We start from the raw sequence: 27,043 nt of genomic DNA, 5'->3' as shown, positions 1-27,043 counted from the left end.
CAGATTTTGTGTCTGTGATGTGATATCCTCAGGACACCTAGGAGGAAAAACTACAAGGTTGGACAGGGCAGGTTTTTTGTTCCTTTAGAGCCCTAAGAAGAGTAAGCTAATTTCTGGAAGCAAATGTTTACAAACATGCATTTTTATTAGACTGTTACCCAATCTATAAGTAATCCAGCTTGGTATCATAAAAGAATGACAATTTAGTTATTCTGGTACTTGCATTAAGGGAATTAATTAGCTATTTGGAACTTTTCAACAATTCAGGAAGGTCTGGTTGATTTTGTTCACTTTCATGCTTAACTCAGAAACATACAGAATATCAGAAATACTTCATCACCTAACGTTACTGTTTTATCTTAATGTCTTATAGTGGAGGAAGATTTGGTCAGCTGCAGATATTTTACAGCACTTCTGAGACTGATGTTGTAGCTCTTGCCATTGAGCAAGGTCATGATATCCTGGCCTGTTATGAGTCACCTGTACAAGGAATTCCTGACCAACCATCGAAGACCAGAGTGAATGTGTCAGCAGCAAGTGACCCATTGTATGCCTGTGCAACTCAGTGCCTAAAAGAACAAGCGTGTTCAGCCTTTACATTTTCCAGTGCCTCTGAGATTCCTCTCTGCCTTTGGCTGACATCAGAGATCAGCCCATTAACTAATACTTCAGGATTCTGGACCTACAAGAAAAACATCACCAGCGCATCCACTCTTTTTAGCACACAAGCCATTGCTGGTAGTGATTATGAACCTATTACAGGACAGTGGGCCATAATGCAGGAAGGGGATGAGTTTGCAAATCTCACAGTTACCATACTCCCTGATAGTCTGCCAGAATTGGATGAGAAATTCACTATGTCTCTTTTGAAAGTTGAACTAATAAACATCTCAGCCAGCTTAAAAAATCAACCAACTATAGGACAGCCAAATACTTCCACAGTTATCATAATGATGAATGGAGATGCATTTGGAGTATTTAAGATCTACAGCGTAAGTCCCAATGCCACAGAGAGTGGTCTGTATATTGAAGTAGAAGAACGACCTCAGGTGAACGTGCAGCTAATGATACATAGGACAGAAGGCAGCCTGGGACAGGTGACAGTAGAATGGCGTGTGGTTGGTGGAACTGCTATCCCAAACTTGGACTTTATAGGTGTTGGTGAGATTCTGGTGTTCGCTGAAGGTGAGACAAGGTTTCGCACTAGCTTCTGTTTTATAAACTAAAGAAAAGCAAAAGAACCTGACAAGCACTCAATCTTCTGGATGTTTTGATAAGTGATGTATTATTCTTAGGCTAAACCTCCCTGAATGTTTAGGATAGATATTCAAAAGAATATATTTCATTACCATATAGCATTATGTTGCAGAACGCACATAGTATGTGTAAAAAACCAAAGAAGATGAAAACCATAAAAATGGAAGTATTTTTTTAAGAAAAAACGCAGTATACATTTTAAAGATTACCTTCTTACCAAATACATAAGGAATAAGTCATTATACCAAGGATAATGAAAATAGGAATCAGGCTTAACTGGTCTTTTGTTAGTAAAGTGCTAATTTTTCATGGCATATGTTTCTAAATAGTTTGATTTCATAAAATAACAACATATTAAAAAAAAAAAGAAGGCTAACAGGACAAACAAGTCCATAGTAGACATTACTGAAGTATTGTGCACTGTTGCAGATGTATTTTATATTTTCAAATTCTAAATTTATGCTGTCAAAGTCTAATTGAAAGCAATTTATCAGTATGAAGCAAAGATTCTAGTGTGCTAGCTAGCTTGGGAAGTCATCTGAAAAGAAAAGAATATTGCTAGCAGTGATTCTGAGGTTGACATGTAAATATATTAGTGGTTATAAGTTTAGTAAGAACTATTTACAAAATGTTTTGAAAGATAATGTAGCAAGGATTATTTGTATCCCGTACACTGTTATTCTGGTAATCATAAAATGCAGGTTATGCACATGCACTGACCAACAGGATTCTGTTGTCAATTGTAATGATTTATAGAGACTGGTAATTGATTGTGTTTGCTGTTCATGTTGCCATTCTTTGATAGTCCATAAGACCTACCACTAACACAATGATGAGCCATTCTAATGCATTCCCTGTCTTGGTAAATATATTCAAATTGTGCATATGGTTCGTCAGAGAACTCGGGCACTTGGTAATTTTTTACAGGAGTGATGTTCCCCTTTTCTGAGTTACATTTGAAAGTTGGAGAACTTGTAATACAAGTAGTTCTAGACATTCAGAAATTAATGCCTGTATTGATTATTTCTATGTATTATATTTAATAATTTTTCATTTTCATTGACCTAAGCTAACTTTTCAATGCTAATTGAATAAACTTCACAATGACATTCATTAACTTCTAGACAGGTAAATAAATAATGTTTCGTGTTCTTTTCTGTATTTTTTAAGTATTTCCCACAAAAGTAGATGACTAATTCTTTTTAAAAGGTATTTTCCATATGCACATGTAACTATGTGTATGTTCTTTTCCTTGTAGGGGAAACAAAAAAGATAGTTACACTGACCATTTTAGATGATCCAGAGCCAGAAGATAATGAAAGTATCATAATCAGTTTGGTCCATACTGAAGGAGGGAGTCGGATTCTGCCTAGTTTTGACACTGTCACAGTGATTATTCTGGCAAATGACAATGTGGCAGGAATTATCGGCTTCCACACAGCCTCAAGATCTGTTATTGGTCATGAAGGTGAGTTGTTTGTGTTGACCACATCGTTTCTTTAACATTAACTTCCATCTCCATGCTTACGTCAGTAATGACTCACAGTGATTGTATCATTGTTGAGAGAATGTCAACAAGCAGAGAATAACCACCTAATTGACATGTATTTGTTAGAATTTTGAATTCTTGCAAGCATAGCACTTACATGAAATCGATGGAAAGAAGGAACCTATAATTTCACATATCATTGTCTGTGCTGTCTTTTTTTTCTGAATATCATGTCTCGCTTCCATTGGTATTGCACATCAAAGCTCCTTTTAGCATTTCTTGTCATATTCATTCATATACTCCAGAACTGTATGTAGCTCCCATCATACACATTTATTAGTAGTCATAAGCAAATGTCATCTACCAGTGATTTACAATTCACTTTAAATCTTCTAGCAAATATTCCCACAGAAAGACAAGGATTACATCTTCACTCTTTCTGACTCCATAACCTGCTGTTTTAAAATTTCCTGTTTATGCTTTTTACTGGTAAATTATTTAGGAATCTAGCAATCTAGCTGCCATCACTCAGGCATAACATTTGAGGCAACCATTAATAGTTTGATACAGATTGAAAGTTTCTACTAGTGCTTTAAAAGAGCATGTTGCATGTTTGATCTAAAGAGTGACACACTTTTGCATGGGATAATAACAGTACTAATGGTAATTGCTTGCAGCAGCCTTTGTTGGAATCTCAGTGTGTTGCAATATTATATTTCTATGACATGTAAACGAATGGGCAGGGAAAGTTAAAAATCAATAAATTTTCTATCCAGGAATGTGTGCTTTGCATTTTCTGCTTGAAGAAAAAAGTCTTTCTCAATCAAACATGTTTTATTTTGTTTTATTTTTTCCAGATATGAAAGGACATCATAATCTTTTGATTTTTATCTAGATATGTTTTTTTGAGCTAATATGTGCATGGTTTTAATCCTTTATTCCTCCACATGAACAGATCTAATTTGCCTGCCAAGCCAGCTGCAAACTGGCAGGCTAAGAAGAGCTGTTAATGAGCAGAAGGAATTAATATAATCTGTCACATTCCCAAAGGTTACAATGACCCTGAATACTTTCCACTAGTTAAATATTATTTGTAGCATGCTAGCTCCATTTGGAGCTGAAATGCTATGCTTGATTCCAATTTCTGTAGTTTGTGAAAAATAGTGACTTATCTTACAGCAAAAAAAACAACCAAAATAATTAATTTGATTAAAAACCCAATGAACTAAGGCTTTTAGATTTCAGCATTTGTATTACGTTTTGAGTATCAATTTTTTTTTTATGAGACATTTATGAGACATAAATCCAAATAGGATTATATTTTTAATATATTGTCTTGTTGACCAGTTTCTGTATTATTTTGAAGCTTTGTGTATTATTTATCACCTTCTTGAGGGCAAGGCTAGCATTTTAGTATGGCAGAGGTAGTTAACAGTTCTGTGGCTATGTGTGTATTAGAGAAGAATGCACTGTAGTAGCTTGAACTAAGAAAGAGGAGTAGGGTGGCTGAGGGTTCCTTCTCACTAATAAATGTAAAAATCTAAAGATATGTATAACTTTCTTAAATACTAAAAATCTTAAAATAGTGAAAATAGCCTAATAACACTTAGACTCTACAGAAATCAATTAGTACTTCTATTACTATTTCTTTCTGGTTTGATGAAGATGACCAAGAAACATGGGTCAGTAATTAATTACTTGAGATCTGTAGTTATAATGAATCATACTTCAGGTTTCTGTTAAGATTGCAGTGTAACTTTATAAAGCTTCTGCTTTATAAACCATTTTGTCCCAATCTCCAGTGAAAATTTATTGTGTGACAATCATGTTCTACTGGTATGAAAGTAACTGTTTATCTGTTAAATAATTTTTACAATAGATGTGCAATATTCTCTAATAGGACAGAACTGATTTCAATGCAGTGGTAAACAATGTGATAAATGAATCTCAGGGGAACTTGTAAATCAGCTGTTTGTACTGCCTTGTAATGTCAATAAAGTTTGAATTCTTTTATTCTCTTAGAAGCAACATGGCATCTTAGTCAAAGATATGAATGGTAGTACATCTTCAAGGCTTAGTTTAATTTGAAGTGTTGTGGCTAAATAATGAATACCAATTCTATATAATTAAAAATGGATGTATACAATTCTTGTATTACTTCTTCACAATTTAATATTTTAATTATATTCAAGTCTCCTGAAGTTAGTTGTTCATATCTCTCCCATTGGTAGTCAATATACATGCATCTCTCTAATACATCCTTAGCAAAAAAAGAATATGTCTAGAAAATGTTCAAATTGTTCCTGTCATACAACACTGTTCTGAGGTATAACATACTAGAACAGCAATATAAGATCCTAATTTGATGGTCTTTAAACTATACAATCAGAGAGACTAGCTGGGCTGCTCAATTCTTTATGCCATGGAATAAAAGGCTGTATAACACCCAATCTTTTCTTTCACAGATATATCTCAGTGTTTCTCAATAAGGTTCCCTCATATTTGGATAGCTCTTTCCAAGAGCAAATTAAAAACAGAAAAACTCAGGAGCAGGGAGTTTTGTTTTGGGATTTTTCTTTCATTTTAAAGCTCCCTGTTAAAAAGAATGTCTTTCAGAAAAGTTTTAACTGTGATGAATGTTTTTGGCTTCTCAGTTTTATAATTGATATGTAGGAGGGGAAAACCCCAAAATATTGTCTTATCCTTTGTTCCTAGGAGAACAACTGCAATTCCATATTGTAAGGACTCCCCCAGGACGGGGAAATGTTACTGTTGAATGGAAGATAGTTGGGCATAATGTAAAACAAAATTTTGAACACTATTCAGGAATGCTCTCTTTTCCTGAGGTAAGTCCATAGGTAAAGCTAATGGCTACAGGCGAAGATTAAAATTAGAACTGAGTTGAGAAAATGAATATGTTTTTATAGCAGTCTTCATTTCATGATCTGATTATTTCTTGATCTGATTATTTACTTGTTTTTTGTTCTTGGAGTCCTAAACTGGAGTGAGTTTTTTGGATTTTGATGTTTGATAAGACTTTACATTTCTGAAAGATGTTGTTAAAAATGCAAATAATACAATGGTATCACTTGTGTTTTATACAATAATGACTAATCAATGTATCAATAAAATAAATAGGAGACTTTGAATACAACATTATATGTTTACTTGTTGGATGACCATATTCCTGAAGAAAAAGAAGAATACCAGATCATTCTATACAACATCAAAACAGAAGGTAATGCATGCCTATAGCTTGCTATATCTTAAAACTACCTTTTAGTAGTGTAATATTCCCACATATGTTAATCCATTTTGGAGATGTAGAACTAAGCATACTGTAACTGGCGTAAACTATGCAAAGTTCTTTCACTTTGCATTGAAACAGGCTTGATCCTTATGTGCATATGTGTCTTTGCAGTTTTCCGATAAGTTTTAAACCTGGTTTAAGTCTTCCTATTTAAGTCAGTGGTTATTTGTTTCCCTGTAACCAAATACAGACTTTCTGATGTGTTGTGGATACTGTTGTCATGAAATAAGTGTATATTTTAATCTTTTAAAACATTCTTGTCATGCCGCAAACTGACTTTCTGATCAGTCTTTGAATTCCAGGAGGTAAAAATATTTTATTCCTGCCATTGAAGCTATAATGAGAAAAGCATGAAACTGCATAACCGCATCTCTTCTGAAATACATTTTGTTAAACTGAACGTAATGTCTAAACATCAAATTAACTTGACATGCGCAGAATAATTCATTGACTCTTGTAATGCATCAGGGTAGGCACAAATTAGTACACCAATATTTATTCTTCAAGGCAACAATTGGAAAAGGCAATGCTTTCTTAATGGAATGACTGAGAAGCTAAATATATTTGGAGTTAATTCTTTGGAAAACTTTCTCTTTCCTTTTACAGTAGTTTAGGGAACTTAACATTTGGCATTGGCTTGTTAAGTTTTTTAATACCTTTTTTTGAGCCTGTACTTAGTACAATTCTGTTTTCATAGTATGTTCCTGTGTATGTTATACAATGTAAATACATAAACATTCCACAGCATCCATAAACTTCAGTGTATGCATCATATATGTCATTTAATTTCATTTGCACTATTACTGACTGCCATTTTGATGTAACAATAACAGTTGTGTAACACTTTGTTTCATTGAATCTTTTGCAGGAGTTTCTTCTTCTGGTGCTGCTATTTTGGATAGTCAAGGATATGAAGCTGTTTTAACGGTAGAAGCTAGTGATGAACCACATGGAGTCTTGAATTTTGCTTCCCCATCCAGGGTAGTTTTAATTCCAGAGGAAAATAAAACAGTTCAGCTTTTCATTAACAGAGAATTTGGATCTCTAGGTTTGTAAAACTCCAAGGGAATGAAAAATTTATTTTGCTAATCATTAGGAAAATGAAAGCCAAGAGACTGGAAATTTTGAAAAATCTGGGATAAAGTTAATACTTTCAGAACTTCTAGTCCTCTTCCTGCAGCCTTGGAAACTGAGATGTAACTAAAACTGGAGTCATAGCCCTCACTTCCATAGTGAGACGTTTGGGAGCTATGATGTAATTAGTTAGCTTTCAGGATTAGTATCTTTATATCTAACGAATCTTTGTCAAAGTGTTAGTATTTTCAGAAAAAATAAAAAGCATAGGAGAAAGGAGCTTTTATGGAATGATCATTCCTACATATTTCCCTTCTAACTTCCAAAATTGGCATTTCAGGAAAGTCCCACGGAAAAAGTTGTATTCAGACCACTGAATTCAGTTCCTCCCTCCTCTGAGCATTTCTTATTCCTTTTAAAATCATTTTGCCTTTTAACATTAATAAAATTAAGTGCTCCTTAATTCTAAAATTAACCACATGCTTATGTGCAAAAATATTTTCTTGTGCTTGTTGCCTGAGAATTTCCACTTATAGTGTGGGTTTACATGTGTATTCAAGACCTAGACACATCACAGATCTGTAAAGGCATTTTAATGACATTCCTGTGTTCTCCCATTTATTTTTAATATTAATCTGTATCTAATTTCCTCGTGGAACATTACTTACTTTAAGTAATCCACAGTAAATGTAAGAGCCATAACTGTTTATTAAAACTAAGATTCTTTTATACCATTTATTTTATTTCATATTAAGTAGCTTTGAATTTCATTTGTCATTTTCTCTCCAGGATCACTCTTTTTAAATTTGGAACTTACCTTATCCTGACATATTATTGAGACATGGCTTTATTGTTAACAAAATTATGTTTAACTTTTTCCCTTGGTAATATTTATAAGTGTGTCCCCCAATTTTTTATTCTTTATTGAAGTCCATGTCATTCTGCCTGGGAAGGAAATGAGATTTATTAAGCTGTATTTCCCAGCACTGTCTTTACAGCCTTAGATATCAGTCATTCCTGAAATGTTTTACTTCTCTTAACACCAAACCTGATATTAATAATATAGTAGATGACCTAGGTTGTACCTTAGCAGGGCAATATTTGTGGTCCACAGCACCTAGAATATCTGAACACATTTAGTCTTAATGCGTTTTGAGTCCTGTGATGATGGACAAATGACCAAAGACTGTACTGATAGCATATTAAAAACAATAACAAATTTCCATTGGCTCTGGATTAATCTTTTAATCCTTCTGTTTTGCAGTTAGACTTTTCATTTTGTGGGTGCACATTTGATCCCTTCCTTTGTCTGTTCCAGTAAGTATTGCATAAGAACTGAAAAAAATCCCCCTTTTTTTTTGTCACATATTAAACAGGTGTTATCAATGTCACATATGCCACAGTTCCAGGATTGCTCACCTTAAGTAATCAGACAGAAGGGACCTTGGCTGAACCAGGAGTTGATTATATAGATGTTTCTGGGTCACTGGTGATGGAAGAAGGAGAAACATCAGCTGCTATAAATATTACTATTTTAGAGGTAAACTCTAAACCCTTTGTTTTTTTATTGATCTGTATGACATCAGAAGCAGAATATTTTGGAACCTGAAGCTTACAACCTATGCATTATTTGTTGCTATATATTTGTCATTTAGAAAGACAGTTTTTCTCCTAATGTTAAACTCAGAGAAACACAAATAATAACAGCAGCTCTACCTATGCATAAATGAAATTTAGCTGTCTCATTAAGATCTTACTCTCTGATATTTGGAACTGTGTAATTTGTTGCATGCCACAGAATCTTAACTTCCTCAGTGGCTGGGGTTTATACCTTTAAAATTGGGCAGAAATTCATACACAATAGTTTAGTGTCATCAGAGAGAATTACTCACGAGAGATAGTGTCTTCATATTCTATGATTCTATGATTCTATAAAGTAATCAATTTTACACGCAATAAAAGAATTTCAAGAAAATGGAAAGCTAGTGTTGCTATAGTATTAAGAGACTTCTAGCGTGTTGCCTTTTTTTGTGACTGCTGTGTCAGTTTCTTAAAGGAAAATGAAAAGAGGATGTACTGAATTTTTGTTTTGCAGGATGATGTACCAGAGGTGCAAGAATTCTTCTTGATTAATTTAACTTCAGTGGAACTAATCATGAATCATTCAACTTCATCCCCACCTAGGCTGGGTACAACTTACATAGAGTTTTCTTTGCTTTTCCTTTTATATGAATTGCATGCAGGTTGTATTACTCTGGCACATTATTACTATTTCACTTACTTGCCAACTATGCCTATATGAGACAGTATATTCTGAAAGAGACATTGTAGAGTATCAAACATATTTGTTCTTAAACTTGCTTCTCATTTTTTTAAGCTCTGTAAAAATAAGGAGGCAATTTTCATGGAGAAGTTAGTAATGAACAGTTGGAGAACACAATTTTCTGGAAAGATTGTCAGTGTGTTAATCTGATTTTCATTTCCAAGTGCATAATGGAAACAAGAATATAAAAACAATTACTTTATGTGAACGCTTTGTTTACTCTTTTAAAAGTATTTTTTTTTAATTACTCTATCAGATTTACTATAAGGAGTCATGTCCTATGGTTTTCCAACTCTTCCAGTGAACTTCATTTATCATTTGTGTAGTTAGCTTCTCATTCTGCTTTTTATTTCAGTAGCATAGCTACCACTAGCTTTAATTACAGCTGGATTATCCTGTGATACTAGAGATAGATTATACTGGTTATTTCTAACATCTTCTTTGACTCTTTTCCCTTTTCTGTGCATGCCTTTAGAAGTGACAGAGTTAATTCGTTACAGATTGAAAGGTAACTTGCAAGACTCATAGCTGATTTGTAGAGACTGAGCCGTGATTAGTCAAGTCTAAAATCTAATACATAAAACGAGTAACGTGTAAATACAAAAGACTTTTCAGAACTAAATTGTACTAAGTGCTGTATAGTCTTTCTGTAGTAAAGTGTTGGCAGTCTCATTGAATTGTGACCATTCAGCCCCACTGTGATGTATGTAGTGCATTAAACGTATTTAAAATGGACAGATAATACCTTTAACTGATGAGGCAAAACTTGTCCTCATTGTAAAACGTCACTGTCTGTTATCAGACTATTTTCTTATCTCGTTTTCTCTGTTGGTATATTGTGATTTTTTGTAAATGACAACTTAGCTCCACGTTGGCACAGTGCATTTGTTTAGCATTTCTAAAAGTCTCATACCCTATACAAGTTATCAGAAGTATTTCTGGGATGTATCTAGTATAAAAAGAGATGGATATTCTGCACATGATACAGACACGTGCAGTCAGTCCTATGCATCTGGAATATATCAGCTGATCATACAACTGCAATATATTTTATCTTTGCTGTAGTGTAGAATTGAACACTCTGAACTTAGGTGACCTTTATATATAATCTGAGGCTTCTCTGATAAGGAGTGGAAATAGCAAGTGTAAAAACAGTTCTGTTGTTTTCTCCATATACCTCTTGCTCCCATCTGGAAGAAAATGTGCAAGAAAACACTTGCCTCAAATAAAGAAAGGCAGGGAAATTAAAAGAGAGAAAATGATTAACAGCTGAGAAGGAATAAAGTGAATAGAATAAACTTAATGAATACAAGAAAGAGATAAACTAGGGGAGAGAGCCAGGCGGCATCAGGGGAGGTGAACGATGCCAAACATGAAATAAGAGGTCTGATGTTGAAAGCAAAGTGTTACAGATCCTGGGTGAACTGATCTGACTATGACCCCAAAGGAAAAAATGGCTCAGACTTGAGGCTGGTAAATCGGTAATCATTGACACTCCCTCCGGATTTCTAAACCTTAGTGTTATTTTCTGCATTTTGTACAGTGGTCCTGCAGCTACTGCTCATCTTTGTCACTACCTCTAGTGACAGGTTTGGGTTCATGGCAGTGACCTTTTGCTTTTATTCAGTTTTACCTGCATTGATGGAATTTTTTCCTACGGATCTCAAAATAGTATCTTTACTACAGATTCAGTATAGTCAGTTTGGTGTTAGAAATCATCATTCTTTTCTTCATTTCTTTGTAAGTCTTATTAAAAGTAAGCTGAAGTAAATAAAAGTAGTCATGCGGTGATATTGGAACGAATTAAGGCACTCTTCTCAGAAGAATCAAGTAGTTACTGTCAAGTTCTGGTCTCTGAAATTAGTGGGCATTTCTGACATTAACCTATCAGTCATTGTTTTTGCAATGCAATGCATACAATAATATTTCAGAGTTATTTTGAAGGTACATGTGTTTTTATAGAGCAATTGAATGTTATGGTACATAAACATCCTACAAAGAAATTAATAAATCTGCATTTGTAGCAGAATCTGAGTTGTGTGGCAGTAAGGTTTATGATCAGGCATTGAAACACTACTAGGGGAGGAAATACTGGATCATTTCTTATTCTTTTGTACTCATATTCACCCCCATATTCAGACTGGCACAGTCTGCAAAATGTTGAATTTGATCATAATAAACATTATGAAGATAATAATGAAGATAAATTAAGATTCCATGAAAAATCTTGATTTTGGTGTCTCCTAATTTTCTGTGTTGTATTTTTAATTGTCTTTAGTCTCTTTTTGAATTCATTATTAGATGTTACAGAAGTAATTCAAGGCACTGTGTTGTGGTTCCAATAGTAAAGCTGGAAGGACAGATTTTCTTCGAGTAGTCCCAGTTATCTTGCCCATTACCAATTTCTCCTACACATTTCAGAAACAGAAAATTATATATTTCTTCCATAAAATCAGAAGAGATTTAGGAAATGTTTTTATTATTCTTAAAAATAATGAAACTGGACTTTGTTTTTCTTTAATTTGGCCTTCTGTTTTCCATTTTAGATGTGGAAGGTTTAGCTTCTCAAATTATCATTGATGCTAATGATGGAGTAAGCGGAGTAATTGAATGGGAAAATACCAAGTAAGTCTTGTCTCCTTGGAGAACTCAATACACCATTTAGTGATTGGTGTAACCCAATTATTTTCATTTTCAGTTAACAATAAAACTCCTGTTAAATTCAGGACAGATCTTTGAGATGGCAAGGCATCATTCAATTCAGTAGAGCTGGAAAGTGTAAGATAATTCCAATGCTGAGAAACATTTTGGTATCATGCACTTACTTTTATGATGTGAACTGGCATTACTCTCCCAGCCTCCATCCAGTATTCTAACCTCCACCCATGCAAGCCATGCAAGCATACACAATGGCATCTCCCATATTTTTCTCTAATTTCCAGCTAGGAAGAGGGCATCCCTGAACATAGACAAGCTTAATCTGCCACTGATAAGGAAGAAAAGAACACAGCTTCCTATAGTTTAATCCCCTTTAGATACAAAACAAAGGTTAAAAGGTTGTATTAGACAATTTGAATGATGCTGATACTGGAATGATGCCTTTTTCTTATAAAGCGGAGGGATTTATTTGAGGTGAAAATGTAATGACTATCTGCCATCTTATTCAATGACCATGCGCAGTGAGCACTGAGAATTTTTCTTTTTTTGTTGTTTTAGTTTTGAAGTTAATGAATCTCATGGGAATCTGACAATAACGGCATACCGACATAGAGGATCATATGGAAATGTGTCTGTATTTTTTTATGCCCAAAATTTGGAGGCACAGCTAGGTTTGGATTTTAATGTGAACTCAAGGGTAAGAAGAAAATTCTAAATCTAGTACATTTCATTCTGCTTACTGAACAGGATGTCTTCTTGTTTTCTCTACAGGATGATCAATAATGCAGCTAGATTTTTTAGCTTGTTTTAATCGATTTGGTCCTCTGGATAGGATGACATAAAATTAGTCATGTTATTTTACTGTTTCTTACTTTTTAAAAGCTGAAGTATTTTTAAATTGAGGACACATTTTCAAACCACTGTCTCAAATACAATTTTGCTTAGGCAAAATCACAGAAGATTTCATATACAGCTTCATGATTTTTATAGCAACTTTCAAAGCAAATTGCTGTTGCTTGTCCTTATTCTGCAATGTGTTTTTCAACTTCTATGTCAACCAATTTATAAGGAACATAGATATTATAGCTCTTCTTGCTTTCTCTTCCTATTTAAGACAGTTCTGTTTAACTTAGTAGAAAAATTCTATGTTTATTAACAGCTGCTAAGTATTCAATGTTTTCTGTGTTTCAATGCTAGACTCTTTTTTTTGCTGATGGAGAAAGGAATAAATCTGTTGTAGTTACAATTTTTGATGATGATATTCCTGAAGGTGATGAGAAGTTCCAGTTAATTTTAACAAATCCCTCTCTGGGGCTGGAATTAGGGGAGAACACAACAGGTAAAACTGAGTCTTGATGTTCTTTGTTTTTGAATTGTATGGTAGTAATTTTAATTCCAATCTTCTGAATAATCACGTTTCACAAAACACCATTGCCCTGCTATAGTAGATAATTACACTCCAGTGGCAAGTTAATAAACATTCCTATGAAATCTCTGCAATTACCAAGATAATATGTAAAACAAGGAATCAAACAGTGAGAACTTGAGCTTTGTAATATGAGTGTAGATTCCTGTGTAGAAGTCTTCCTAGATAAAGTAAAAAGATTATCAAGTAACATCAACGTAAAATGCATTATTTATACACTAAAGGAAGAATACTTTTGTGTTTATATGTTTTTATTTGTATGTATGTACAATTATATTTGACTATGTTTATTAAATAAAATTTCCATTATTTATTTCTCAAAGCCACAATTAGAATACTTGCCAATGATGATGGCCATGGAGTTTTGTCATTCAATAACAGTGATCACTTCTTCCTAAGAGAGCAAACAGCTCTCCATTTGATGGAAAGTGTTGCAGTATTAAATATCATTAGAGAACCTCCTCAGGGGATATTTGGCACAGTCACTGTTCAATATCTTGTAAGTGAAATTAATTCTTCAGAGCCATCAGTGGATTTGACCCCTTCTCAAGGATATATTGTGCTGGAAGAGGGAATCAGATTCAAGGTAATATGTTAGTTATTACCAAAGAAGTGAAGAAAGCTTTTTTTTAGTTGTTGGAAATAGTTCAGAAATGTCTGTATTTTTTCTTGTGATTTCTTTTATCTTATGTTTTCTTTCATTCTCAGAGCAAATTGAGTCATGCAAGTGGGAGAAGAAATAAATGTTCTGTGGATATTTCTTTGTAATGGTTGAGTTAAATTGAAAATGGTGTATTTGGTACATAATGTTTATATATGCCTATGAACATTTCTTTGTATTCAGCATATAAAGCTTTGAAATGACGTGATAATTAATAGGCGTAAATAGTTGAATTAAAAATATGATACTTCGGGTGGTCTGAACAGAAGGAATATGCTGCCACAAATGCAAACGGTGAGCAGCTCTTAGAATCTTAGGAATAGAAAATAACTTACAGTTCTGGGAGTATTAAGCTCGCTGCCACTGAACTGCCCCCACAAGAACGTTAGTTAGAAAATCAGCAAGCTTATGAAATCCTAACCCTTCTGATCTTCAATGGCAGTTTGATAATTTAAATTTACCATTCTGTAAATATGGGTTTTCAATTTCTTAACCTTAAATGCATTTGGAACTGCAGTGCTGGCCAGTGTAGCAGGTCTGTTAGAAGTCAAATACTTCTTAAAACAGTCTCTAAATATGGTTTATTGCAGAAGTAAACAGGGCCCTAAAAGGCCGTAAGCTCCAAATCCGTCAGTACTAGTTTTGTTTTCTATAGCGAAGCTTTGTGTACCTCTGTAACTTTTGCCTATTTGGGTAGTAGGAAGCATGACAATGATCCCCATATGGCAGTAAAAACAGTTAACTCTTTCCAAATAATTCTCTGCTAATTTGGGACCACTTTGAGAGGATCCTATTCTCATCCCCAGTGGTGCAGTAGAGGGAAAGAAGCATCAAGAAAAGAGAGAGTATTTTAAATATCTCAGTATTCTGCCCTTTTTTCCTTCTTGCTTGCTAGTACCCATGATGAAATTACCCTGTTGCCCTGGAGCTGATTTAGTTACCAAGTAAAGTTAATTAAAATCAAGCTGAAAGAGCTGTGTTTGGGAATCAGGTAGCTGTACAGGGACTATGAATTACCAAGGAGTGTGTGAAATAAGTAGAGAACCAAACTATGCAAGAAAGATTAGCAGACTATTAAATTTCAGAGAGTCTTAGGATGAGAGACGAAAATAGAAAAAGGCAAAAAAAAATTGGATATATTCTTCTTAATATTGCACTGGTGAAGGTCACCAGATGAATGACTGGTATCTCATCCTGAACCGTTCTTTCCTCACTTCTGCCTGCTCCAATTTTGAGTGCAGATGTCTGCAGTGCTACCCAAAGGCATATAGTGAAAGACCAGATACAGTAGTGTGGTCTGATAGGGTTGTGTCATCATTAGCTGTCAAGTCTCAATGACTTTCTATGCTCGTTTTCTTGTCAGACACTGCATATTTCTGCAATACTGGATGAAGAACCAGAAATGGATGAGCACTTTATTGTCACCCTGTTCAATCCAACTGGAGGAGCCAGACTAGGCACAAGAGTGCAAACTATGATTACAATATTACAGAACCAGGCTCCACTAGGGCTGTTCAGCATCTATCCAGTTGCTAATAGGTAAATGCTGATTTAAAGGAGATTTTCTATATTCAATTGAGATGGTATCTCTCTACAATTTTGTTTTTTACTAATCCCTTTAAGGCAATTCAGCAGTCTAATTGTGAAACATTTGTAATTTTGAAAAGTACATTATCTGTCAAATACTATCATTGCTATTATAAAAGAATATAAAAACATTTAAATGAAGTATTAATTTTTAGAAATGTCAATTTCTCTATGGATTTTTTTTTAAATGAAACGGTACTTCATTAGTCACTAAACTAATAGTAATCCATGTTAAGAGCTCTAGACTTCAGATCAGTGCCCTGGGAGTCATGCAGTTTAAAATGTATTTTTGTTTTTAACGTTGTTGAAAATAAGCTTTAACTCGGTGCTGTTTTTCAGAAGCAAATTAGCCATATGGAAGGACTTTTTCAAATATCATTCAGCTTAAGCTGTACATCTGGTGTGTTAAATTTCAGGCTGGTTTAAGATTTTGTTGAATTTCCTACGATTTTGCCAAAATCTTGTGGTAAGAAACACTGCACAACCTCAATTAATGTAGGTATTAGTTAATCAGACAGCAAAAACAGTTATTAATATTTTCTTTTTATTTCTTTTATATATTCTACACTGAAATTGCACTATAAGAATCTTTTTTGTATATTATAAAATTAATGCATTTTTTTCTTTATTTTCACAATTCTCACATTTAGGACAAATTTCCTCATTACTGAGGAAGCCAACACTACAGTTTATTTGAAAATTTCAAGGAGTAATGGGCTCAACGTGTCTGTGAGTGTTGAGTGGGAGACGTTGTCGGATACTGCATTTGGCATCAGTACGTTCACTTTATTGACAGTGTCCACTGCTTTTGTCAGAGTGGCCATAGCAAGAGGCTAGGCAAACATAGTAAATATGTAACTTTGGAATGTAAATTCATGTATTCAGACTTGATCATGTTAATATTTTTCTGAGCATGTCAAAATTCATTAGATAAAAGAGCTTATCTGCATGTGAGTTACCTTATCAGCCACTTCTGCCAGAGTTTCAATAGTCTATATTGCTTTCCTTTCTGATGATATGAACGTTATTATCACTAGAATTTGTTCAATAAAATCTACTTTTACTGTTTATAACTTTGGATTTTTCCAACACATTATAAGAGACACACTTCACATAAATGTGGCGTAGTCTTAACTTGAAAGAATGCTACCACACATTTTCTGTCATACCTCCCAGTGTACCTACTGACATGCATTTGTGAGAGTCTCAGCCTGTAATGTCACAGATGCTTTAATCTGGTGCAGGTTAGCCCTGTCATTAAAGGGTCATATCCTTCCATCTCAGCCCACTTGTTTCCATTTCCATGCTCAGTGGTTTTTTTTCACAGTACTGATATGTGTATAGCTGCTCATTTATCCAGGCTGAAACTAACAAGACAAAAGATTAGAAATTTTAAACATGGATTAATATCTTGTCTAGCCTAGCATCCGATCTAACCTATGTGTGGGAGCAGGAGTTCATCTCTTGGAGTTTATTTCTGACAATGCAATGCATTTATCTGTAAGCCAGCTGAATGGCTTAGGCAATTTAAGAATCTTAGTGCCATGACTGATTGTAATGAGAGGACAAACATATACATTTTGTAGTTTTTTGTCACTTTTTTCACTACTTGTTGTTTAGCTAATTTTCTCATTAGCTAAATCCAAAGCTGAATCTTTGAGACTCAGACTTAGATTGCCATATGCAATTGTAATATATGAAGAATACATTTATTGCTGAGTTCTTATTGCATTCTCAGTACTATAACATTTCTGTGCATTTACATTCACTTATAGGAGCTCTTTAGAAACAACTTACATTTCTGATACTAGATCTGGCTTTGCCAAGTAAATCATGAGAAAGGCATTAAAAAAGACCTCAACAGTAAGTAGTATTTTCTTTTACCATATTGCAGGGGGTAGTATCAGTGTCCTGTCTGTCTTGCAAAGTTTTGTGGAAGAGTCAGCATCAAGCTGGTGTTTCTTTACACCAGGAGAAATCCTGTATGGTGTCCTGTTGCGTTCGCCTCCAGCTACATTTTCCACTCTCTACCAGTGGAAAGGAGTTTTTGTTCCTATCGAGGTAAATGTTTGCTTGTGAATGCCAAGTGTGCTACTTGATAAAGGATTTAAGTCTCAATTTTACTTTTTAATTCCTCTCAGAATTTCAGTTTGTGGAATCCCAAGAGTTGTATGTCTTTTGAAATGCATGCCTCTCACTACCTTGTGATTACTCACGGAGGAGCTGCGGAGCAGGGAGCTCCCAACAACAGTGTGTATGCATTCATGCCTGGACACAGACTGTTCAAGGTAAATCAATTTTATTTACAAAATCATAAAATGATGAGGTTGGGAAGGACTTCAGGAGTTCCTTCAGTCCAGACATGTTTTAGAAAAAGATACTCTGCGCTCAGGAAGTTTGAGGCCCTAACACTCTGTGTGACTTGTGTAATGTAAGTCTTTTACAACTACTTGTCTACCATAGTTTTATATTTGTATTTTGGAGGTGAGGGGAAATGATCTGGGAAGTAAAGAAAGTAATTGTGGAGCAATCAATATATTGAACATTTTCTGAAAAAAAAAGTGTTGTGTTGATTCCATAAATTAAGCCCACAAACATAGACATATTTTAAATTTGTAAATTATATATATGTACCTTGATAAATGATATATATTGTTTTATATGTAATATTGAAATTTTAAAAAATATGGGTTTATCTGTACAAACTTGTCACTTGAAGTGACTTCCAAACACCAATTTTTGTGGTATTACTCTCACAGATACAGACTCTCTCTATTTTGGATACCATGCATGTGAAACATTTTGCTGTGGATGAAGAAAACTATTTGATTTTTGTAAGTCACACAACCAGTTCCAGTTCCATCCAGGTTAGAATACACTTGTCTTCCCTTGGCTTTCATGTGGGTAGCTTGTCTAGTTTTGATATATGAAGGGATGATAATAAAAAGTATATATTTCTGAAAATGACATTTCTGTTATGGTTTGTAAGACTTAAAATTCTAGACTTGTTTAAATGTAGCAATATTCTCTACATATCTGTTACATTTTGTTTGATTTTGTTGATAATGTTATTTCTGGTTTTAAATCTAACATGTTTAACACCCGTAAGAACAGTAATAGCTTCTATCCATCTGAAGAACAGATACAGCTATTTGCAGAAAAATGGTTACTTACCAGTGTGCTTCTTCCTCAATCTAGGGTCCACCTTAGAAATGAGGAATTCAGCTCAGTTTAAGTCTTCCCAGTTTTTTCATTGTGATACTTAATTTATTTCCTCTTAGTACTAATTATAAATATATAATGAAAAAATATTTTCTATTTCACAGGTTTTCCAGTGGAATAAAGATATATTTGTGCTGCATCATCAGCTTCCACTGTACAGAGCTCTGAACATAGCCTTGTTTCCTAGAGGAGGTACGATGTACCTACTAGTATCTTTGTCAAATAGCAGCCAGAATGTCCTCTTATACCAGTGGCTGAATAATGAGTTCAGGAATCTCCATCAATTACCAGCAAAAGAAATAAAACATATGGAGGCCTGGATTTATGGATCTGACATCTATTTAATTATTGCAAAAGGTATTTAGCAGAAGACAAACACTAAGTTTGTTTGTTTGGGTTTTTTTTAACTAACAAGCAGCAAAATGATGTAAGCTTTGTTGTTGTGCTCTTTTGTAGAATCTGGAAATTCTTCTGATATTTTGGTCTGGGAGACAGGGAAATCTACCTTTAGATATTTTCAATCTCTTCCAGTCTGTGCTGTAAGAAACATCCATGTTTTTACGCCTCCTTCAGGTTTAGGTAAGACTTAAATAGCAGTATTTGTTCAAATCCCAGTTTATAACACTAGAATTGCAGAAATAGATGTGCCAATTTTTTGGATATTATTTATCAGACTTTGTTACTATAATTACTCTGCTACCAAGGTCATTACAAGGAGCACTTTTAAACATATCAGTGAATATTTTTTTTTCTCGTCTTTACTCAATGTAGTCCACATCCTCCTATCTGGTAAGGACACAACAGCACTGTATTCTTGGAATTCAGAAGAAAATCAGTTCTCTGTAACGCTGGAAGCCCCCTATGCAAATCACGTCACTTCAGCTACTGCAAGATCTCTGAACTCCAGCAAGACTTTGATCGCTCTGTCCATGGAGTCCAACTCTCATATTTATGAGCTGACCACTATCTCCAATCAATCAGACTTTATACCTAGGTAGGTTTGGTTTTGGGGTTTTTTTTGGTTTGTTTTACATGACTTTGTCCCAGCTCTTGCATTTCTTTCTCTGTGGTACTGTTTTGGTTGCAGTGGAGAGTGTTATATACTTCTGCATGTAGTGTGCTTATTGACACTAGTGAGAATTTTTCACAGGTATATTTAAGATAACCTGAAGTCAAAACAGCCTCACAGATGACTCTAAAACGTGGCAAGAAAGGACTTGTAGTTATTACTTTATTTTTTAAAAAGCTTTTGTTTAGATTTGTCGTGGTTTAGGCCCATCAGGGAACAAAGGCCACGATTAGCCTCGAGTACCGAAGAGGCTGAGGATTGCTCGAGGGCAGGGAGGGCTTAATTGCCGCTTAAGGTTCAGGACAAAACAGACCAGGCTACTTGGTTTTGGGGAAGAAAACAGAAAATAATTTAATGCAAAATCAACCAAAACATAACCAAAATGAAACAACCCAGAGTAATACATCAATGGAGAGTCCAACCAGCCTTTTTAAGAACACCTTCTTGCCACCCCTCCCCTCTTCCCGGGTTCAGAGCCCTGATCCCGGTGTTTTTACCTTGCCCCCCCCCGAACGGTTCGGGGGGGCAGGCAGTGGGGGGTTCAGTCAGTCGGTTTTCCGAGAGCTTCTGCCGTTTGTCCCTCCTCAGGACGGGTGAACTCCACACCAGTCCTCCCTGCAAGTCCGTGGGGTAACTCACAAGCATGGCAGACTTGCACGGGCTGCTCCGATGCCCACTTATTCCAAAGGCTGCAGCTCCTCTCTGCCTCTCGTGTGGGGCTGCTCTGCGGCGCGCAGGCTCTCCAACACGGCCTGGGCCATGGCCATCTCCCCACACAGTCCCCCGCCCGTCCGGGCTCACCCACACGGAGCTGTTGGTGGCTCTCAGTCTTGCCACGAGTCTCCATAGGTTTCAGGGGCACAGCTTGTATTCTCGCCACGGCTTGCAGAGGGGTCTCCGGTCTACTGCTTCTCGTTCCTTCCTCCTTCTCTGGCTGAAGGGTCCGCGTGGTGGCCTCCATCTTGTATCACTCTCCACCTCCCCACTCGCATTTCAAATTCCCGTCCCCTAAATAGTGATCGCAGAGGCGCCAGATTGGCCCAGCCGGGCCGGAGGTGGGTCTGAACCTAGGAGCCGGGGGAGGGTCTTCACTGCAACCCGCTCCCCCTGTTACCAAGCCAAAAGCTGCTCCTGGCTAAACCAGGACAAGATTCCATTGTGTTTAGATTTTGTTCCATTATATTCCATTTTGTTTAGATATCCGTAACTCTGTGGTTTATTGTAATTTTTAAAAAATATCCAACACCACCAACCCCACAACCTTTAAATCTCAATTACTTCATTAACAATATAAACAATAATTTCAGCTTCAAAAAGGTTCATTAAATTCACAGCAGTGCTGTCAAAGTTCATTAATCATCTATCTTCAGTTTATAATTATTCAATGTGTGTTTTTTATGCTAGTTCAGGTGAATTGATATTTGATCCTGGGGACATGGAAGCTGTGATTGCAATCAATATCCTTGATGACATCATTCCAGAGGAGGAAGAATGCTTCAAAGTGTGGTTGAAAAACCCTAAGGGAGGTGCAGAGATCGGTGTTCATGGTTTTGTTAACATAATTATTACTTCCAATGACAATGCCTATGGAGTGATTGCATTTGCTCAGGTAAAATTTCTAAGGTAAATCATTAAAATATGAATATATAATTTCTGAATAATAAACCAAAAACATACTGGTTACATAAGACCAGAGTATGTGCACTATTATTTTTCTAAAATCTTAGCTGCCTGAGTTAGAAGGTTTTTAACATCCATTTAGCATTGCTATGAGATGATATGGAGCACAAGGTGACCAAAAATCTGTTCTGTAGTGTGTCCCTATTGTGAAGGGACCCTTACATGTAGATTAACACATGAGTTTATATCTTGACTCTGCAACAATTGCAACTTTCAGACGGCATGTATGGTATCATGATGGAGTTGCTGCGTGCTGGTTAACCAAGGGAATTAAGTAAGCACATCTGAAGATCCATTTCCCCTGAAAAAATACTAATTAGGGTTTTTTGCAAGATATGCAAGTCTGCCAGAGTAATTTTTTTTTTTAAAATGTCAGACTGAAGGTATAATTTGAAACAGTTAATTCTTAATTCATCAACACTATGGGCAGGTGCATAGTAAATGTATACAGAAGATATAACCTACAGAAGAGTTGTTACTGGAATGAAATATTGAGGGTGGACTTGCATGAGGAGGAGGAATAACATTAAAAATATGTCTCTCTTGCTGGTCTCCATTTATTTGTAATCTGCTGTTATCTGCTTCATAAGATTTAGACATAACATACTAAAAAAACCCCCAAACAAAATATTGGTTTATTTGCCTTAGGATAAAGAGGCCTGACTTTTAAAATTCTTACATCTATAAAAACTGAGAGTGTTAAGTACCTCTGAAAATTAGGACATAAAAATTTAATCAATGAACATGTATTTAGCCAGCAATGTGCTCTCATGGCCAAGAAGGCCAATGGCATCCTGGGGGCATCAAGAAGAGTGTGACCAGCAGGTCAAGGGAGGTTCTTCTCCCTCTCTACTCTGCTCTGGTGAGGCCTCATCAGGAGTCCTGTGTCCAGTTCGGGGCTCTTCAGCTCAAAAGGGACAGGGAACCGCTGGAGAGAGTCCAGCACAGGACCACCAAGATGATCAGGGGACTGGAACATCTTTCATATGAGGAAAGGCTGCGGGAACTGGGGCTGTTTAGTCTGGAGAAGAGGAGACTGAGGGGAGATCTTATTAACATTTACAAATATCTAAAGGGTGGGTGTCAGGAGGCTGGGACATCCCTTTTTTCTATAGTAGCAAGCAAAAGGACAAGGGGTAATGGGATGAAGCTGGAACACAAAAAGTTCCATTTAAATATAAGAAAAACCTATTTCACTGTGAAAGTGACGGAGCAGTGGCACAGGCTGCCCAGAGGGGTTGTGGAGTCTCCTTCCTTGGAGGTCTTCAAGACCCGCCTGGACATGTTCCTATGTGACCTGATCTAGGTGAACCTGTTTCTGCAGGGGGGTTGGACTAGATGATCTCTAAAGGTCCCTTCCAACCCGTACCATTCTATGATTCTATGATACTTAATACTAGATTAACTTATTGATGCCCAGTGTTACTGGCCTCCATTGAATAACCAGATTCCTAAAGAAACTTTTCTTTATAAGGAGATAATGTTATGGTTCTGTAACTATATGTTTTCCAGACCTCTTTATTCAAGCAAGTTGAAGAAATGGAACAGGACACCTTAATCACCTTAAATATTGAACGTTTAATAGGAACATATGGGAGAGTTACAGTAGAGTGGGTTGCCAATGGGAGCATAAGTGATGTATTTCCAACTTCAGGAATGGTATGTAATAACTGATATTAGGGAACTATTGATGGTATTGTTTCAGACTACAGGTGCAAATGCCTTAAGGGAGAAGGATAGTTCTGTGATTCTGTGATTCTTCTACTAATTTCTGCTTCCTGGTTCTTCCTAATGATACTGACAATTTGTACTTCTTACTGGCACATAATACCTTATCATCACTTGCTCTTCTATGATCAGATAATGCCATTCTGCCCAGGCTCTAGACATATGTATCTGTAGAATCCTATTGTCATCTTCCTTTCTTCCTACTGTGTTTTAACTTTGGCAGAGGTGGGAATCTGGGTATGTTTGCTCTTCGTCCCGACCATGTCAATACAATTGAGAGCTTCAGTGGCCCAGGAGAATATCACAGATTCCACTTTTATCTGTTTGTGGAACTGTTTAGATCTCTGGCCATGTTAAAATCACGTGTTTCCTGCTAGCCAAACCACTTGGTATGCCTTAGGAGAGACAAACCCTGGTTGTTTAAGTCAACCTCCTCCACCTGGTGGCCATCTGTAGAAGACGCAAAGCCCTGTCGACCTTGAGGCTCTAGCACAATCCACAGCTGAGGGAAGAAAAGGACTGTAGAAATAAATATATTGCCTGGAAATAATGGGCCTAAAGATTAAAAATTTAGAAAAAAATAAAAAGAAGGCAAAGCAAAGATGCCAAAACAGTTATACTGAAGATACTAAAGCACTCCTTCAGTGTTCCAGATGGATGTTACGTGGTTTCGATGAATACACTTGCAAGTAGGAAGACATAGAAAGATAAAGATGTGTTGTTTGCTGGAAATTTCTGTTTATCCTTCAGTGTAGGTGTAGTATAAGTGATTATTGACACATCTTCCTTGTTGAAAGAGTCCTAATCAGTGTCACCAGCACTGGACACTTTTAAGATTCAGCTGGACATGGTACTGGACTGTCTTGTATAAACCACGTTTGTGCCAAGAAGTATTCGACCAGATGATCCTTGAGGTTCCTTCCAATAATTCTATGATTCTATTTTTTATTTTCCTATATTTGTATGTGTATATATTTTTTAATTGGTAGAGTTTTAATGTGTAAAACAGTTGGTATAACAGCATTGAGAAGAAATTTGATTTATTTTCCCCTTTCTTGTAAAACTTTAGATTACGTTTTCAGAAGGTCAGGTCCTGTCCACAATCACTGTGACAATTCTCGCAGACAGAGTTGCAGAGCTTTCAGAGACTGTGGAAATCACACTCACCCGTGTTACCACTGTGGGTGTTCAGGATACTAGAAAAGGAGCTGTCATCGATCCTGAAAGGGCAAGAGCTGTACTTACAATTTTGCCCAGTGACTCTCCACATGGTGTGATTGGGTGGCATATGGAGTCTCTCTTTGTTAAAGTCTCAGAGCCAGAAGGTAAACTTGTTTCTTGATTCTTAGGCAAAATTATGTTTTGTTTCAAGTCAGTGTTGTCAAAGTTACAATATTGGTTAATATTAAACATATAATATTTTCTTTATATGTATTGGTATTTTTATCTTAAAAATTTGAAATATATTTCAAAATACATAATTTTGCAGTTTCATTACATATATTTTATACTGATTTTCACACTGCATACATTAACTGATTCAGTCATTTTTGTTTACAGGGTAAGTTATGAAAATCTTGATGTCTTCTGTTGGAAATCACTAATACATAAAATACTTCTATTTAGATAAAAAGCCAAACTCTCTTGTTTAATAGATTCAATATATTGTTTAAAATAATTTATGTAGAAAGATTTTCCTCGTGAATTGGGTCAAAAAAGGAAGTTTTTTGTTCTGTAGAATAGAAGGAAGGAAGCAGAGCAAGACTGAATTCCATTTCAAGAAAACCAAATAATGTTTTTTACTGCTTGCCAGCTGCATGTTTGATTGGTTTATGTCAGTTTTTCTTTCAGGCACCAAGTGCAACTGTAAAGGATCTGCCAGGCAATTGGCCAGGGGAAGGGTGCAGTGGGTGCTCAGGCTCCTGCCCTCCCTGCTGGCCCAGGGAGTTAGACAGCTAATGGCTCTGGCATTCTATGCAGCTTGGTGGTTTTCCAGCAGCTACCTGATGATTTATTCATACTTCAAAAACCCAATTGAAATCTCCTGGCAATTTAATTGTCACATTAACAAATAAAATGTATGACAAATAACATTTTCCATCAGAATTTGATTGCAGATGAAACCTCCGGTTCTATTTTAAAAGGAATTAGTGTTGTCTGTTTTTTCAGCATCTGAAAGTATTGAGAAAGGGTTTTACTGGTTCCTTACGTACACACACACACACACACACAAACACACACACACACGCATTTTAAACACAAGGTTAGGATTCAAGATGTGTTCTTAGATTTCATTTCTTGCACAGTTTCTTTTCCAATCTTTAAACATTGTATGTTTAATGAATTATAGATGGTTACTAACTGTGAAGTAGTTACTAGTTAATACAAGTAACATAAATGAGTCTGAAGTACAAAGCTTTTTGCTTTTTATCTGTTTCTGCTTCTGTACTCACAAACCCATCACTTGGTTGGTTGGTAGCTTATTGGAAAAAAATGCAAATCTGCATTCCTAAAAGGGATATGAGCCAGACTGATGCAAGTGTATCTTGTTTTCTTGAACATTTGAGTTCAGGAAATGTAAAATTTAAAGCCAGAGTGACTGCCTCTAAAGCTGCCTTCTGTATAGAATGAGTACTGATATCCTAGGTGTGGTGGTTTAGCCCAGTGTCCACCAAGTTATAAAATCACTTTCCCTCCCAAACCGGACAAGAGAGAGAGAGAAATATAACAAATAGTTTGTGAGTTGGGATAAGGATGGAGAGATCACCCAGCAATTAGCATCACGGGCAAAACAGGGAGAAAACTTAGGGAGAAAAATGTTTAATTTATTAAAGAAAAAATAAGAGCAGGGAGATGAGAAATAAAACTGGCTTTAAAACACCTCCCTCCACCCCTCCCTCTTCCCAGGACTCTCCTTCCTTCCCCCACAGTGGTGCAGGGGATGGGAGTTGCAGTCAGTTCATTATAGATGGACTTTTCCGGGAGGCCTCCTCACACTTCCCTGTGCTATACTGTGGGGTCCCTTCCCACAGGAGATAGTCTCTCACCAACTTCTCCAGTATGGGTCCTTCCCATGGGCTGCAGCTCCTCATGAGCTGCTCCAGCATGGGACCTCCCACGGGGGTAGCTTCTCACAGCCTGCCCCAACATGGGTCATCCACTGGGAGAACACTCCTTCAGGGGTAGACTGCTCCAGCCTGAGTCCCTCACAGGATCACAAGTCCTGACAGCAAATCTACTCTGGTGTGGGCTCCTCTCTCCCCATGAACTTTCAAATCCTGCCAGGAACTTGCTCCAGGGTGGACTTTCCACAGAGTCACAGCCTCCTTCAGGCATCTACTTGCTCTGGCATGGGGTCCTCCCTGGGCTGCTAGTGGGTGTCTGTTTCCTGGTGGTCCTCCATGGACTGCAGGGAAACATCCTACTTCACTGTGGTCTTCACCACATGTCACAGGGGAGTCTTTCTTCCAGGGCTTAAGCACCCGCAGTTGTTTAACAACTGTGCAACAACTTCTTCTTCTCAAAATATGTGACTCTCAGAGGCATTACCTCAGTCACT

At 36.2% G+C, this 27,043-nt stretch overlaps 1 protein-coding gene across 1 annotated transcript in view; it reads left to right on the top strand.

The window, feature by feature from the left end:
* The window catches only part of ADGRV1 (adhesion G protein-coupled receptor V1), a 270,716-nt gene that overhangs the window by 53,528 nt on the left and 190,145 nt on the right, over nt 1-27,043 (top strand). Inside the window, exons 33-55 of the mRNA XM_062018552.1 lie at nt 374-1,185; nt 2,516-2,725; nt 5,462-5,592; nt 5,885-5,984; nt 6,925-7,104; nt 8,507-8,670; nt 9,226-9,319; nt 9,932-9,961; nt 12,000-12,078; nt 12,670-12,808; nt 13,309-13,450; nt 13,861-14,123; nt 15,562-15,737; nt 16,436-16,560; nt 17,680-17,846; nt 17,927-18,073; nt 18,545-18,652; nt 19,112-19,364; nt 19,464-19,586; nt 19,779-20,001; nt 21,481-21,685; nt 23,269-23,415; nt 24,554-24,809. Of these exons, the coding sequence (XP_061874536.1) occupies nt 374-1,185; nt 2,516-2,725; nt 5,462-5,592; nt 5,885-5,984; nt 6,925-7,104; nt 8,507-8,670; nt 9,226-9,319; nt 9,932-9,961; nt 12,000-12,078; nt 12,670-12,808; nt 13,309-13,450; nt 13,861-14,123; nt 15,562-15,737; nt 16,436-16,560; nt 17,680-17,846; nt 17,927-18,073; nt 18,545-18,652; nt 19,112-19,364; nt 19,464-19,586; nt 19,779-20,001; nt 21,481-21,685; nt 23,269-23,415; nt 24,554-24,809 (4,274 nt within the window). The remainder of the gene's footprint in view (nt 1-373; nt 1,186-2,515; nt 2,726-5,461; nt 5,593-5,884; nt 5,985-6,924; nt 7,105-8,506; nt 8,671-9,225; nt 9,320-9,931; nt 9,962-11,999; nt 12,079-12,669; nt 12,809-13,308; nt 13,451-13,860; nt 14,124-15,561; nt 15,738-16,435; nt 16,561-17,679; nt 17,847-17,926; nt 18,074-18,544; nt 18,653-19,111; nt 19,365-19,463; nt 19,587-19,778; nt 20,002-21,480; nt 21,686-23,268; nt 23,416-24,553; nt 24,810-27,043) is intronic.

Source organism: Colius striatus, chromosome Z (assembly GCF_028858725.1).
Source record: "Colius striatus isolate bColStr4 chromosome Z, bColStr4.1.hap1, whole genome shotgun sequence".
Classification (NCBI taxonomy): domain Eukaryota; kingdom Metazoa; phylum Chordata; class Aves; order Coliiformes; family Coliidae; genus Colius; species Colius striatus.
The sequence above is the reverse complement of the archived record's forward strand: the minus strand, read 5'-3'. Positions and strand labels throughout refer to the sequence as shown.